Genomic DNA, 17,533 nt, shown 5'->3' on the forward strand with positions numbered 1-17,533 from the left:
CCAAGGGTCTCGGGACCACCACAGCCTGAATGCTGACCCAAACCAAGCACGCACTCCAGGTCCTCTTGCTCCAGCACTGCTTCCCTCTAAGGCAAGGGTGCTGATCATGGGAGAGGCCAGAGCACACACGTAGAGGGAATGGAAGCATCTCAGGCCTGATCCTCGCGTCTTCTGCTCCAGCAACTGCGAACCTGCCCCCACCCCCAGTGGGGTGGTGATGTCACAAAGCAGAGGAGAAGCCTTGAATCACACCTGGATCCAGCTCTAATGCCATCTCACACTCAATGTTCTACCGAGGTGGTAGTAATCAGCACATCTTGGGGGAAGATGTGACTCAGGCTCAGGTCAGCTGCAGCTCTCCCACTGGGCATATACGGACTATATAGGGATGCTCCCACTAAAGGACACTTCTTCAAGACCATGCGGGTAACTGTTTCACCTAATGTCATAGAAATGAGAAAGTTAGCAAAATGAGAACACAGATTTGATTCAAATGAGACAAAAGTAAGCTCCTAAGAAAACAAGCAATAAAACAGAAATAAATAATTCATCAGTTAAAGAGTTCAAAGCATTAGGAATAAGAGTGATAAGTGAATTAGAGAAAAGAATAGATGAACACACTCAGAATTTAATAAGGAACTAGAAAACATAACAAAGAACCAGGAAGAACTGAGGAACACAATAAATAAGCAAAACACACACACACGAAGGCATGAACAGCAGACTAGCTGACACAGAAGAACACACGAGGGATCTGGGAGATTTAATAATGAAAGTCACCCAATCAGAGCAGGAAAAAGAAAGACAAATTTAAAAAATGAGAACCATTTAAGGGGGCTCTGAGACAACATCAAGCGTATCAATCTTTGTATTATTGGGAACTCAGAAGGAGAAGAGAGACAGAAAGAAGTAAAAAAGTGCATTTGACGAAATTGTGTCTGAAAACTTCCAAAACCTGTAGAAGGAAATATGCAAGTACAGGAAACATAGAGGATAGAGGGTCCCAAATAGGATGAACCCAGACAGACCCACCCCAAGACATATAATTAAAATGGCAAACTTGAAAGTGAATTCTAAAGGTAGCAAGTGAGAAACAAAGAATCATATATAAGGGAACCCCCATAAGGCTATCAACTGATTTTATAGAAACTTTGTAGACCAGAAGGGAAAGTGCTGAAAAGGAGAAACCTACAACCTAGACTAATCTACCCAGAAAAGTTATCATTTAGTATTGAAGGAGAGATAACTTCTCAGACAAGAAAAATCTCAAAAAGTTCAATACTAAACTTACCCTAAAAGCAATGTTAAAGAGTCATCCCTAAATGGAAAAGAAAAGGTATAGTCAGAAGGAAGAATCTATGGAAAGAAAAAAATCCCACTAGAAGAAGGAAAAATATAGCAATGACTGTGAATCAACTATTTAAGCCAGTACAAAGTTTAGAAGAAAAAAAAATATAAAATATACTACAATAAGCAGTGAAGGGATAAACTGGAAGGTGTAAAATATGACATTAAAAACACAAAATGTGGGGGAAAATAAGAAGCATAAATATCTTAGACTATGGTTGCACTTAAATGACTACCAGTTTAAAACAAAAAGAAATAATTACAGGTCAACATATATGTAACCACAAATCAAAAACCTAAAATAAAAACACTAAAAGCTAGAGAGAAAGTAATACAAGCACACCACTAAAGAAAATGATCAAACCGCAAGGGAAGAAACTACAACAATAAGAAAATAACAGAAGAATTACAAAAACAACCAGAAAACAAGCAACAAAATGGCAGCAAGTATGTTCCTATTAATTGACTTTAAATGTCAACAGATTAAATGCTCCAGTCAGAAGAAACAGAGTGATTGACTATATAAATCCAGCAAGACCCATCTGTATGAGGCTTACAAGATACTCACTTCAGAGGTAAGGACAAGCAAACTGAAAGTGAAGGGATGGGAAACGATAGAAATAATAAGAAAGCAAAGGCAACAATACTGATATCAGACAAAATAGACTTTAAAACAAAGTCTATAACAAAAGACAAAGCATTATATAATGATAAAAGGATCAATGCAAGAAGAGGATATTATACTTGTTAATATATATGCACCCAATACAGAAACACCTGTATGTATAAAGTAAATATTAACAGGTATAAAGGAAGAAACTGACAATACATTAGTGGTAGTGGACTTTAATATTCCACTTACATCAATGGATAGATCATTCAGAAAAGAAATCAATAAGGGAACAGTAGTCTTAAATGACACGCTAGACTAGTTGGACTTAATAGATAAGTCCTGTTGGATTTAACAGGACATTTCATCCAAAGACAGCAAAAGAAACATTCTTTTCAAGTGCCCATGGAATGTTCTTTGGGATAAATCACATGTTAGGCTGTGAAACAAGTCTGAACAAATTTAACAGGACAGAAAATATATCAAGTATTTTTTCCAACCACAACAATATGAAACTGAACATCAATTATAGGAAGAAAAAGGGGAAAAACACAAAGACGTGGAGGCTAAACAATATGCTACTAAAAAAACAATAGATCAATGTAGAAATCACAGAGGAAATCAGAAAATTACTGGAGACAAATGAAAATAAAAACACAACTTTTCAAAGTCTGTAGGATTTAGTAAAAGCAGTCTTAAGAGGGAAGTTCATAGTGAGACAGACCTATCTCAAGAAACAAGCAAAAAACCTCAAGTAAAAAAATTTAACTTATCACTTAAAGGAATGATAAAAAAGAAGAACAGCATAAGGAAATAATAAATATCGAGAGGAAATACATAAAATAAAAGCAAAAAAAAATAGAAAAGATTAGTGGAACCAAGAGCTGGTTGTTTGAAAAGATAAACAAAGTTGATAAGCCTTTAATGAGGCTCATCAAGAAACAGACAGGATCCAAATAAAATAACAAATGGAAGAGGAGTAATAAGAACTGATGCCATAGAGATACAAAAAATCATAAGATAATAACTACAAACAAATTGAACAACCTAGAAGAAATGGGCAAATTTCTAGAAACATACAATCTTCCAAGACTGAATAAAGAAAAAATAGACTATCTGAACAGCTCAATCACTAGCAGTGAAATTGAATTTGCAAAAAACCCAAAAAACTAACTCCAAGCAAACAAAAGTCCAAGACCAGACAACTTCACAGGGGAATTCTACCAAATATATAAAGAAGAGCTAAAATCTATCTTTCTCCAACTATCCCAAAAAATTGAAAAGAAAGGAACACTACCAAATTCATTCTTATGAGGCTACCATTACTTTGATGCCGAAACCAAAGAAACTATAGAAAAAAGAAAATATCTCTGATGGATATAGGTGCAAACACCCTCAACAAAATATTAGCAAACTGACTTTGACAATATATAAAAGGGATCATAAATCATGATCAAGTGGGATTTATTCCAGGGATGCAGAGGTGGTTCAATAAACACAAATCAATCAATATGAAACAACACGTTAACGAAGGAAAGATAAAAATAGTAGGACATCCATTCATGATTAAAAATTCTCATCAAAGCTGGTGTAGAGGAAACATATCTCAACATAATAAATGACATTTATGACAAACTTTAGCTAACATCTTACTCAACAGTAAAAAGCTGAGAACCTCTCCTCTAAAATCAGGAAGAAAACATACATGCTCACTCTTGCCACCTCTACTGAATGTAGTACTAGAACTCCTAGCCACAGTAATCAGACATGGAAAAGAAATAAAAGGCATCCAGATAGGAAGGAAAGCAGTAAAACTGTCACTTTTTGCAGATGACTTGATACTCTATATAGAAAACCCCAAAGTCTCCACAAAAAAAACTATTAGAACTAATAAGTGAATTCAGTAAAGTTGCAGGATATGAGACTAGCATACAGAAATGTGTTGCTTTTCTATAATGAACTGTCTGAAAGAGAAAGCAAAAAAGCAACTCTGTTTAAAATCAAATCAAAAAGAATAAAATACCTAGGAGGAAACTTAACAGAGAAAATGAAAGATATATGCTCTGAAAACTCTAAAACAATAATTAAAGAAATTGAAGATGATACAAAGAAATGTAAAGATCCATATCCATGGATCAGAAGAATTAATATTGTTAAAATGTTATACTACCCAAAACAATCTACATATTTAATGTAATCTCTATCAAAATATTCATTATATTTTTTTCACAGAACTAGAACAGATAATCCTAAAATTTATATGGAGCTGTAAAAGACTGAATAGCCAAAGTCATTCTGAGAAAGAAGAATCAAGCTGGAGTCATTACACTCTCTGGCTTCAGATTATATTAAAAAGTCAAAACAATATGGTACTGGCACAAAAACAGACACACAGCTCAACAGAACAGAATAGAAGCCCAGAAATGAACACACACACCTATGGTCAATTAATCTATGACAAAGGAGGCAAAATATACAATGGAGAAAAGACAGTCTCTTCAGTAAGAAGTGCTGGGAAAACTGAACAGCCACGTGTAAAAGAACTGGACATGGAACAATGGACTGGTTCCAAATTCAGAAAGGAGAAAGTCAAGGCTGTATATTGTCACCCTGCTTATTTAACTTATATGCAGAGTACATCATGAGAAATGCTGGGCTGGAGGAAGCACAAGCTGGAACCAAGATTGCCAGGAGAAATATCAATAATCTTAGATATGCAGATGACACCATCCTTATAGCAGAAGGCAAGAGGAACTAAATAACTTCTTGATGAAAGTGAAAGAGGAGAGTGAAAAAGTTGGCTTAAAACTCAACGTTCAGAAAACTAAGACCATGGCATCTGGTCCCATCTCGTCATAGCAAATAGATGGGGAAACAATGGAAACAGTGTCAGACTTTATTTTGGGAGGCTCCAAAATCACTGCAGATGGTGACTGCAGCCATGAAATTAAGACACTTGCTCCTTCGAAGAAAAACTATGACCAACCTAGATAGCATATTAAAAAGTAGACACATTACTTTGCCAACGAGACAGAATAAGAGACACAGATGCATAGAACAATTTTATGGACTCTGAGGGAGAAGGTGAGGGTGGGACGTTCTGGGAGAATAGCATTGAAACATGTATATTATCATATGTGAAACAGAACACCATTCCATGTTCGATGCATGAGACAAGGGCTCAAGGCCGGGGCAATGGGAAGACCCAGAGGGATGGGATGGGGAGGGAGGTGGGTGGGGGGTCCAGGAAGGGGAACACATGTAAACCCATGGCTGATTCATGTCAATGTATGGCAAAAACTATTACAATATTGTAAAGTAATTAGCCCCCAACTAAAATAAATAAATTTATTAAAAAAAAAAAGTAGACACATTACTTTGCCAAAAAAGGTCCGTCTAGTCAAAGCTATGGTTTATCCAGTAGTCATGTATGGATGTAAGAGTTGGGACTATGAAGAAAGCTGAGCACCGAAGAATTGATGCTTTTGAACTGTGGTATTGGAGAAGACTCTTGAGAGTCCCTTGGACTGCAAGGAGATCCAACCAGTCTATCCTCAAGGAAATCAGTCCTGAATATTCATTGGAAGGACTGATGCTAAAGCTGAAGCTCCACTGATCACCTGATGTGAAGAACTGACTCATTGGAAAAGATCCTGATGCTGGGGAAGACTGAAGGAAGGAGGAGAAGGGGACGGCAGAGGATGGGATGGTTGGATGGCATCACCAACTCAATGGACATGAGTTTGAGCCAGCTCTGGGATTTGGTGATGGACAGGGAAGCCTGGCGTGCTGAAGTCCATGGGGTTGCAAAGAGTTGGACATGACTGAGTGACTGAACAGAACTGAGAACATTCTCCAACACCATTTACAAAAATAAATTCAAAGTGGATTAAAAAATAAATATAAGACTGAAAACTTTAAAACTTCTAGAGGAAAACATGGGCAGAATACTCTTTAACATAAATCATAAGAATAATTTTTGGGATCTGTCTCTGAAAGCAAAGGAAACAAAAGCAAAAATAAACAAATTGGACCTAATTAAACTAAAAGTTTTTTGCACAGCAAAGGAAACCATCAACAAAACAAAAAGCAACCTACTGAATGGGAGAAGATATTTGCAAATAATATGAATGATAAGGTGTTAATATCCAACATACATAAACTGCTCATATAACTCAACATAAAAAAAAACCCACCTGATTAAAAATGGGCAGAAGAAATGAATAGACATTTTTCCAAAGAAGACCTTCAGAGAACAAACAGTCACATGAAAAGATTCTCAAGATTGTAATCATCAGAGAAACGGAAATCAAAATCATAATAAGATATCAACTTATACTCATCAGGCTGGCTAATTCCAAAACTCTACAAATAACTAATACTGGCAAAGATGTAGAGAAAATAAAACACTTGTATGCTGCCAGTGGAATGTAAATTGGTGCAGTCACTGGAAAACAGTATGGAGTTTCTTCAAAAAGCTAAAAATGGAACTATCATTGATCCAGAAATTCTACTTCTGGGTATATATCCAAATAAAACACACTGAGTTTGAAAAGGTACATGCACCCCAATGTTCATACCAGCACTATTTACAATAGCCAGGATGTGGAGGCAACATAAGTGTCCATCAACAGATGAATGGATAAAGAAGGTGTGAAGTATATATAATGGAATACTCCTTCATCATAAAAAATTATGAAATTCTGACATTTGCAGCAAAACGGATGAACATAGAAGGTATTAGGCTTAGTGAAATAAGCTGGACAGAGAAGAACAAATACTGTACATTATCACTTATATGTGGAATCTAAAAAATGAGACAAGTAAATGTATATATAAAAAAGAGAAACAGACTCGCAGATACAGGGAACAAACTAGTGGTTACCACCGGGAAGAGGGAAGAAGAGGGGGCAAGATAGGGGTATGGAATTAAGAAGTACAAGCTATTATGTGTAAAATAAATAAGCAACAAAGATATATTGTACAGTGCAGGGAAGATAGCTAATACTTTATAATAAGTTTAAATGAATATAATCTATAAAAATATAGAATCCTATGCTATATACTGAAAGATGAACTCCCCAGGTCAGTAAGTGCCCAATATGCTACTGGAGATCAGTGGAGAAATAACTCCAGAAAGAATGATGGGATGGAGCCAAAGCAAAAACAATACCCAGCTGTGGATGTGACTGGTGATAGACGCAAAGTCCGATGCTGTAAAGAGCAATATTGCATAGGAACCTGGAATGTTAGGTCCATGAGGCAAATTGGAAGTGGTCAAACAGGAGATGGCAAGAGTGAACCTCGACATTCTAGGAATCAGTGATCTAAGATGGACTGGAATGGGTGAATTTAACTCAGATGACCATTATATCTACTACTGTGGGCAAGAATCCCTTAGAAGAAATGGAGTAGCCATCATGGTCAACAAAAGAGTCTGAAAGGCAGTACTTGGATGCAATCTCAAAAATGATAGAATGATCTCTGTTCGTTTCCAAGGCAAACCATTCAATATCACAGTAATCCAAGTCTATGCCCCAACCAGTAACACCGAAGAAGCTGAACTTGAATGGTTCTATGAAGACCTACAAGACCTTCTAGAACTAACATCCAAAAGAGATGTCCTTTTCATTATAGGGGACTGGAGTGCAAAAGTAGGAAGTCAAGAAACACCTGGCGTAACAGGCAAATTTGGCCTTGGAGTACAGAATGAAGCAGGGCAAAGGCTAATCGAGTCTTGCCAAGAGAACACACTGGTCATAGCAAACACCCTCTTCCAACAACATAAGAGAAGACTCTACACGTGGACATCACCAGATGGTCAACACCAGATGGTCAACACTGAAATCAGATTGATTATATTCTTTGCAGCCAAAGATGGAGAAGCTCTATACAGTCAGCAAAAACAAGACCGGAAGCAGACTGTGGCTCAGATCATGAACTGCTTATTGCCAAATTCAGACTTAAATTGAAGAAAGTAGGGAAAACCACTAGTCCATTCAGGTATGACCTAGATCAAATTCCTTATGAGTATACAGTAGAAGTGACAAATAGATTTAAGGGACTAGATCTGATAGACAGAGTGCCTGATGAACTATGGACAGAGGTTCGTGACATTGTACAGGAGACAGGGATCAAGACAATCCCCATGGAAAAGAAATGCAAAAAGGCAAAATGGCGTTCTGAGGAGGCCTTACAGGTAGCTGGGAAGAGAAGAGAAGCAAAAAGCAAAGGAGAAAAGGAAAGATATTCCCATCTGAATGCAGAGTTCCAAAGAATAGCAAGGAGAGACAAGAAAGCCTTCCTCAGTGATCAGTGCAAAGAAATAGAGGAAAACAACAGATTGGGAAAGATGAAAGATCTCTTCAAGAAAATTAGAGATACCAAAGGAATATTTCATGCAAAGATAGGCTCAATAAAGGAGAGCAATGGTATGCACCTAACAGAAGCAGAAGATATGAAAAAGAGGTGGCAAGAATACATAGAAGAACTGTACAAAAAAGATCTTCACGACCCAGATAATCACGATGGTGTGATCACTCACCTAGAGCCAGACATCCTGAAATGTGAAGTCAAGTGGGCCTTAGAAAGCATCACTACAAACAAAGCTAGTGGAGATGGTGGAATTCCAGTTGAGCTATTTCAAATCCTGAAAGATGATGCTGTGAAAGTGCTGCACTCGATATGCCAGCAAATTTGGAAAACTCAGCAGTGGCCACAGGACTGGAAAAGGTCAGTTTTCATTACAATCCCAAAGAAAGGCAATGCCAAAGAATGCTCAAACTACCGCACAATTGCACTCATCTCACACGCTAGTAAAGTAATGCTTAAAATTCTCCAAGCCAGGCTTCAGCAATACGTGAACCGTGAATTTCCAGATGTTCAAGCTGGATTTAGAAAAGGCAGAGGAACCAGAGATCAAATTGCCAATATCTGCTGGATTATCGAAAAAGCAAGAGAGTTCCAGAAAAACATCTATTTCTGCTTTATTGACTATGCCAAAGCCTTTGACTGTGTGGATCACAATAAACTGTGGAAAATTCTGAAAGAGATGGGAATACCAGACCATCTGACCTGTCTCTTGAGAAACCTGTATGCAGGTCAGGAAGCAATAGTTAGAACTGGACATGGAACAACAGACTGGTTCCAAATAGGAAAAGGAGTACGTCAAGGCTGTATATTGTCATCCTGCTTATTTAACTTCTATGCAGAGTACATCATGAGAAACACTGGGCTGGAGGAAGCACAAGCTGGAATCAAGATTGCCAGGAGAAATATCAAAAACCTCAGATATGCAGATGACACCACCGTTATGGCAGAAAGTGAAGAAGAACTAAAGAGCCTCTTGATGAAAGTGAAAGAGGAGAGTGAAAAGGTTTGCTTAAAGCTCCACGTTCAGAAGACTAAGGTCATGGCATCTGGCCCCATCACTTCATGGCAAATAGATGGGGACATAGTGGAAACAGTGTCAGACTTTATTTTTTTGGGCTCCAAAATCACTGCTAATTGTGATTGCAGCCATGAAATTAAAAGACGCTTACTCCTCGGAAGGAAGGTTATGACCAACCTAGATAGCATATTTAAAAGCAGAGACATTACTTTGCCAACAAAAGTCCGTCTAGTCAAGGCTATGGTTTTTCCAATAGTCATGTATGGATGTGAGAGTTGGATGGTGAAGAAAGCTGAGTGCCACAGAATTGATGCTTTTGAACTGTGGTGTTGAAGACTTTTGAGAGTCCCTTGGACTGCAAGGAGATCCAATCAATCCATCCTAAAGGAAATCAATCCTGGGTGTTCATCGGAAGGACTGATGTTGAAGCTGAAACTCCAATACTTTGGCCACCTCATGCGAAGAGTTGACTCATTGTAAAAGACCCTAATGCTGGGTAGGATTGGGGGCAGGAGGAGAAGGGGATGACAGAGGATGAGATGGTTGGATGGCATCACTGACTCGATGGACATGGGTTTGGGTAGACTCCGGGAGTTGGTGATGGACAGAGAGGCCTGGCGTGCTGCAATTCATGGGGTCGCAAAGAGTCGGACACGACTGAGCAACTGAACTGAACTGATGCTATATGCTGCTGCTGCTGCTGCTGCTAAGTCGCTTCAGTCGTGTCCGACTCTGTGCGACCCCATAGACGGCAGCCCACCGGGCTCCCTCGTCCCTGGAATTCTCCAGGCAAGAATACTGGAGTGGGTTGCCATTTCCTTCTCCAATGCATGAAAGTGAAAAGTGAAAGTGAAGTCGCTCAGTCGTGTCGGACTCCTACCGACCCCATAGACTGCAGCCTACTAGGCTCCTCCGTCCGTGGGATTTTCCAGGCAAGAATACTCGAGTGGGTTGCCATTGATGCTATATACTATACCTAAAATCAGTATAATATTATTAATCACCTATGAAAGTGAAAATTGCTCAGTCATGTCTGACTCTTTGTGACCTCATTGACTATAAAGTCCATGGAATTCTCCAGGCCAGAATACCAGAGTGGGTAGCCATTCCCTTCTCTAGGGGATCTTCCCAACCAAGGGATCACACCCAGGTCTCCCGCATTGCAGGCAGATTCTTTACCAGCTGAGCCACCAGGGAAGCCCAAGAATACTGGAGTGGGAAGTCTATTCCTTCTCCAGCGGATCTTCCCAACCCAGGAATCGAACTGCGGTCTCCTGCATTGCAGGCGGATTCTTTACCAACTGAGCTATCAGGGAAGCCCATTAATCACCTATATGTCAATATATTTTTTTTAATTTTGTAAAAGCATTCTTGGATGTGAGGACATGTCCTTTGTTTCCTTGTGGGAAGTGGCTAATGTAATCTATAGTCAGGCAGGTGGAAGATTCAAGGTATTTCAACTGCCCTCTGGAGGGTATTCTCTGGAAAGATGGAAGTTTCCAGAAATCTGCAGGCTGCACAATAGGAGACAGCCATCCCTATAGGCTTCCAAGAGTCATATATCAGCAATTTCCTATGACTCAATCTAATAAAAGAGACCAAGGACTCGAACCCCCCCACAGGATATGGGGTAATTAAAAAATCCACAGATTAGTCCCTAGGAATTTAATTCTAAGCATGAGGGGACACAAGGTTCAAAAAAACCTGGTTATCTATTATGCACTGAATTGTGTCCACCCCTATCCATCCCCTCAGTTCATATGTTAGAGTCCTAAGCCTTAGTACTTCAGCATGTGACCTCATTTAGAAGTAATTTTTATTTTTTTGCAGAAGTAATTACTTCAGGCAAGGTCATACAGGAGCAGGGTGGACCTCTAACTCAGTGTGACAGTATCCTTATAAAACTAAACTCTGGACACAGAGACAGGCATATGGGGGAGCCAGTGTCAGAATGAGAGTTACGGGTTCACAAGCCCAGTGAGCCACCAGGGCTGAAAGCAGCAGCTTCAGCGATGGTGGGGCCCTGCCAATACCTCTGGAGCTCTGAGGTTACACGTTTCTGATGGTGAAGCCACTCAGACTGTGGTGCTTTGTTACAACAGTTCTAGCAAATTAACATGTGTCCTAAGAGGGCTGTGCTCCTTTGGAAAGAAAGCCCATGGCTGGCTCTACATCCAGCCACTCAGGGCCTCACAGGAACACATTTCACCAGGTCTGAGTGTGGTTGTCAATGGAGGGGAGGAGCGGACCCAGGCGAGTTTCAGCATTCTCTATGATAATGCTAAAAATCTAAAAATCCACACGTCTGTGCCCAAATCCATGTTTTCCGAAGCTAGTGGATCCTATGGCACTGGGAGGGGGAAGGCAAAAAATTAGGACTGAAATTATATCTCTAAATCTTCTAGGTCCAGAAGGGTTTCCTGCAGTGCCTCCTAGGAAGCCTTCGCGTTCTGTGCCATTTTTGGGTTTAACTCACTGCTCAGAAAGATCTTGAATATTTGATTTTGGAGAAGTGTTTTCTGTCCTTGCCAGTCTGTGCATGTGAAAATGAAGTTGTGATTTGATACTCAAAAGGAAAAATAGATTATTTTGCTGGCAAATTGGTTTTTTTGGATCAACGATTTGGAGAAGTGAAGGCTGGAATTGGTTGCCAGGAGGCAGAGCATCCATCTCCAACAGACGAGACTGATTCTCTGCAAACTGCACTGAGAGTGATGATGTTAAGATAACCAACTATACATTTTCCATGTGGACCTTTAAAAAACAATATCAAATGTAAAATCTGCTGGTATGTGGCCTCCAGAGAGAACACGTTTTTTTTTCCTTTCCAATCTAGATTGTTGTAAGGAGCTCTAGTTCTGACGGCTTTAGCAGTTGACAGAGCCTATCAAATTTTTATTACAATCCCCAGAGCTGAGAACAATGCAGAGCAGTTTGCTGGATTGTGAGCAGATTTTCCTTGAGGGGAAGAATATGCTCAGCATTGTTGCTTCTTTGCAAACAGTCTTGCAGGATGGACGCAGCTGTTCTGCAAATTATTTTTCTGATGGAGACGGAAGTCTACATTTTACTCATTGCATCCTCAAGAGAGCATGCAAAAATGCATAGAAACACACTTTTAGAATTGTCCCCATCTCCCTCCGTGGGCTCTCTGTTCCTCGCTTCCTTTTTTCTTCTCTAATTCCATTTTTGATTTGTGCTGTGAGAGGAGAGGGCTTCTTATGCCTGAGTTTCTTCCTTATGGGGGCCGATGGCAATTCCTTTGCCTCGGAGGATTCTTGGTAAAAGGGTATGAGCCAGGAACTCTTTCCGGTGAGAACAGAGGGGGAGGTGTCTCAGTGGTCTGCCACCCATCCCCCGGGGTAGCTGCTTCAGCAGAATCCTGGCTGCAGGACTGTTGGAGCTACATGCTGAGGCACCGAGGCCCAGGACTCAAATGCAGATGTTACATCGATCAATACCAATTTAACCAGGAAGATTATTTTAACCTTGGAATGTCACTTTATGTGTCTCAATACATGGTTCATTACTTAATCTCCAGGGAAGTTTCACTCAGGGCCCCCTTTCTCTCTGGGCTTATTTGGACAGCCGGACTATCAGGCATGCAATGAATTGCAAATTGAAACAACTTCAGCATCCCCAATAGGCAGGGGTGGCGTGGGGTGAGTGTGGACAAGTGAAAACCACAAATCACTCACTGTGGCGTGTTTGCCCCTTTACATTGTGGAGCTGAGGGTGAGGAGGCGGTGGGTATAACCCAGAAAGGTAGTCAGCGTAGGTGTAGGTGTTAGGAAGGTGGGCTACACCTCCTCCATGCATCCTGTAGGCTGACCTCAGTAGAACAGCCTGATCTCACTGGAAGACCCTTAACTGTTCTCAGAAGGAAACAGTCAAGCATTTGGAAAGTTCCCTTCCATTAATTTCCAGGTGGGTCTAAAGCCTTCCGATGTTAAATGGTAACCATGTTTCATCTGGGGAAGAATTGAAGGTCTCTTCCTGTTTACACAGTCATGCTCTGATTCTGAAGTCATCTGGGCACAGGTGGACTAAATACCTTGCGCCTCAGTCTTGTAATGGTAGTAACAACAGCCAGAGTTCTTTTAGGTGTTGCTGTTGTTTAGTTGCTAAGTCATGTCCAACTGTTTTGCGACCACATTGTAGCTCTCTAGGGTCCTTTATCCATGGATTCTCCAGGCAAGAATGCTGGAGTGGGCTGCTATTTCCTTCTCCAGGGGATCTTCCGGAACCAGGGATAGAACCATGTCTCCTGTGTTGCAGGCATTTTTACTGTTGGGCCACGAGGAAAGCCCTCTTTTAGGTGAGGCAACAGCTAAATTCAAAGTACTGGTTTGCTGTCAGAAAGACTCTCCACTCACCTGCCCTGGTCAGCCCTATTTTGGGGGGAAATAAAACCTTGAAGTTAAAAATTTTATGTTCTCAACTTTAAACTCTAAAATATAAATGCACTATTTATCTTCATTTAAGGGAAAACTGACTTGTTGGCAAGATAAAATATATATAGAAGTAGTGTTGAGAGACTTGTGTACAGATATGAGCATTAAAAGTTGTGCAAGGAACAGCAAATATTCAAGTAGCTAAGTAGCAACTTGGCAAATTTTATACTAAGGGTGGTAGTAATATATTGTAGTCTTCAAGTTTTTTAGCTGACACTGTGACATCAGAGCCAACTCATCCTCATTACTTTGAAGCATTTATACAAACCCTATTTTGTACCAATAGATGTCATTACAGAAACACACCATATCCTAATTGATTAATTTTGGATATGCTTCTCTTACTTTTTTTCATGGAAGCCAAGGCTTATGGTTTTGAAAAGCTAGCATAGATAGATCTATTCAGAAAATGTTTACTAAAGAATCATAAAATATACCTCAAACATTCTTCCTAATATACATTAGAAGGTAATAAACATTCCTTTCCATTTTCTCTGGAAAATCTAAGTAAATGAGAAAATTTAAGACAGGATTATTCAGGAAGTGGAAGAGATTTTCCATGCTTTTGATTTTAAATTTATCAGCCACAAACAATCCATGTCTTCATGGTGAACTTAATCTGATGAAATAAGATTTGGGGCTTTGAATTAATTAGCTTGTCATTTAATAAACACTCTTCTGATCACCTGCTACTTTTGAGGGCTCTGCTGGCACGGGCATCGTGTTTCTTTGGAATTTTAAACAAAGGAGCAACAGTAGTCAGCAGGAAGGGAGACCAGGAACACAGGAGAGACATAAAGGGGTGTGTCTCCAAACCTGCAGCTTATCAATGATCGGGTGTGATGTTATAAGAGGTCTGAGTCAGTGGCTGGACTGCCTCACACAAAGCGATTGGATCCCAAACTTGTGACGGATGATGAGTCGCTCGAGGGTCTCACTTGGGTCTCTGAGTCCCACTCAGTTGCTCTCATCCATTCTTCTCCATCTGCTGTGCTTCCTTGTAGAATTGGGGGCAAAACTCTCGGGTCCTTCCAGGTCATATTCCATCCAAACTAACTGTAATTTAAAACCCTGGGGAAGTGAAAGTGGCTCCTTCCTAAAAGGTGGGAGATTTCAGTCTTGACCTAGAGTATATCAACCTTTGTTTGAGATTTTAGTGTAGCACCCGGTAGTTTGTTGCACTACCCAGAGTTTTAAGAAAGTAAATAATCTCTTTCTGCCCTCAGGGAAACTAAATATATGACACTATCACTGGTGAAACATGGTTTTGCATGAAGTTTTTTACGCGAAGTTTTGCAAACTTTGAAATGAATTTTTTTAAAATCCTGGTTTTGTAAAAAGATGCTGAGCAAAATAGTTTTTTGGAAATATATTTTCATTACAGAAAGATGTTAAGCACATGTGATTATGCTTCAAGGTCTGAGCAGTTAGCAATTATTTTTCAAATATAAAATCACATAAAATCTCTGTATACCAGATGTGAGCGAAAGAAACCATACCTTGTGATAATATCCATCAAGAGTCTGTTGCATTCCATGTACTCCAGGGGGTCCCTGTATTGAAACAAATCAAAGGCATATGTAAACATTTATCAAAACAATGTATATTTAAATAACATGCCTAAGAATTCTTGAAATCTTATAGGTAAGAAAAAGGAAGAGTCTGTTTAAGTCAAGTATACTAATTAAAAGAGAATTACATGGACATTAACTTATCAGGTTCCCAAATAAATTTCTAGGTTAAATCCTACATGAATCCAAAGAAAGGTCCTAACTGGGAACATGTAACATATTACTAGACAGTCAGCCATCAGCAAATTCTTTACTGAAAGGAATTGTACCCATGAAACTCCTCAAGGGAAGAGCTGAAGAGCTTCAGTTTATTGTTGACACTTCTTAGAAGCCTTTGGTCAACGTGTTACAGAAATAAATGTGTGCCGCCCATGTGTTATTAACTTGAAAAATAAAGGAAAAGCAGTTTTCCTTTTTCCTATTGCTTTACACTTTTTGAATTAGTTGGATAAAAATGGGCTGCCCATGAGCCTTCAGGCCACAAAAAGATATTTGCTGTATAATGTCAGGTTTAAGACATTTAAGTACTTGTGGGTCTCAGTTGATATGGAGATATTCACGAAGCACCATGCTGAGCTGCAGGCAGATACAAAAGAAGTAAAGAAATCTGTCTCTCCCTAAAACTTTCAGGAAGAGAGAAGGGGGGCACTTTCTGAATTTTTCAAGGATTACATTTTGGGGAGAGGGGTGTAAGAAAATGCAAAGATTCAGTTCAGTCACTCAGTTGTGTCCGACTCTTTGTGACCCCATGAACCGCAGCACGCCAGGCCTCCCTGTCCATCACCAACTCCCGGAGTCCACCCAAACCCATGCCCATTGAGTCAGTAATGCCATCTAGCCATCTCATCCTCTGTCGTCCCCTTCTCCTCCTGCCCTCAATCTTTCCCAGCATCAGGGTCTTTTCCAATGAGTCAGCTCTTCGCATGAGGTGGCCAAAATTTTGGAGTTTCAGCTTCAACATCAGTCCTTCCAATGAACACCCAGGACTGATCTCCTTTAGGATGGACTGAATGGATCTCCTTGCAGTCCAAGGGGCTCTCAAGAGTCTTCTCCAACACCACAGTTCTAAAGCATTAATTCTTCGGCGCTCAGCTTTCTTTATAGTCTAACTCTCACACCTATACATGACCACTGGATAAACCATAGCCTTGACTAGATGGACTTTTGTTGGGAAAGTAATGTCTCTGCTTTTTAATATTCTGTCTAGGTTGGTCATAACTTTCCTTCCAAGGAGTAAGCGTCTTTTAATTTCATGGCTACAATCACCATCTGCAGGGATTTTGGAGCCCAGAAAAATAAAGTCAGCCACTGTTTCCCCATCTATTTGCCATGAACTGATGGAACCGGATGCCATGATCTTAGTTTTCTGAATGTTGAGCTTTAAACCAACATCTTCACTCTCCACTTTCACTTTCATCAAGAAGCTCTTTAGCTCTTCTTCACTTTCTGCCATAAGGGTGGTGTCATCTGCATATCTGAGGTTATTGATATTTCTCCTGGCAATCTTGATTCCAGCTTGTGCTTCCTCCAGCCCAGCGTTTCTCATGATGTACTCTGCATATAAATTAAATAAGCAGGGTGACAATATACAGCCTTGACGTACTCCTTTTCCTATTTGGAACCAGTCTATTGTTCCATGTCCAGTTCTAACTATTGCTTCCTGACCTGCATACAGGTTTCTCAAGAGGCAGGTCAGGTGGTCTATATTTCCATCTCTTTCAGAATTTTCCACAGTTTATTGTGATCCACACAGTCAAAGGCTTTGGCATAGTCAATAAAGCAGAAATAGATATTTTCCTGGAACTCTCTTCCTTTTTCGATGATTCATCAGATGTTGGCAATTTGATCTCTGGTTCCTCTGCCTTTTCTAAAACCAGCTTGAACATCTGGAAGTTCATGTTCACATATTGCTGAAGCCTGGTTGGAGAATTTTGAGCATTACTTTACTAGCGTGTGAGATGAGTGCAATTTTGCGGTAGTTTGAGCATTCTTTGGCATTGATTTGCATGATTTTAATTCAAGTAGTTCAGGCTAAGATAGATTCAGCTATCTAAGAAAAGAGACTGCATATTTCATCTACACTTCAAAAGCTTCTAGGAGGAGAGAAAATGTTAGAGAAGCAAAGTTCGCACAAGGTAAGATGCCAAAAGACTGACTGAGC

The 17,533-nt window shown here is 39.8% G+C and overlaps 1 protein-coding gene and 1 long non-coding RNA gene across 4 annotated transcripts in view; one reads left to right on the forward strand and one right to left on the reverse strand.

Annotated features, from left to right (window-relative positions):
* Positions 1-17,533, reverse strand: part of COL19A1 (collagen type XIX alpha 1 chain) — a 441,848-nt gene that overhangs the window by 101,796 nt on the left and 322,519 nt on the right. For all 3 annotated transcript variants that reach the window (XM_081529388.1, XM_081529391.1, XM_081529389.1), the window contains one exon: positions 15,301-15,354. In XM_081529388.1, the coding sequence (XP_081385514.1) occupies positions 15,301-15,354 (54 nt within the window). The remainder of the gene's footprint in view (positions 1-15,300; positions 15,355-17,533) is intronic.
* Positions 277-12,881, forward strand: LOC145521183 (uncharacterized). Its single transcript, XR_014065206.1, has 2 exons — positions 277-426; positions 11,753-12,881. It is a non-coding gene; the product is annotated as an uncharacterized LOC145521183 (long non-coding RNA).

The sequence above is a fragment of the Giraffa tippelskirchi genome, chromosome 9 (genome assembly GCF_054371585.1).
Source record: "Giraffa tippelskirchi isolate mGirTip1 chromosome 9, T2T-mGirTip1v1.2.pri, whole genome shotgun sequence".
Lineage (NCBI taxonomy): Eukaryota > Metazoa > Chordata > Mammalia > Artiodactyla > Giraffidae > Giraffa > Giraffa tippelskirchi.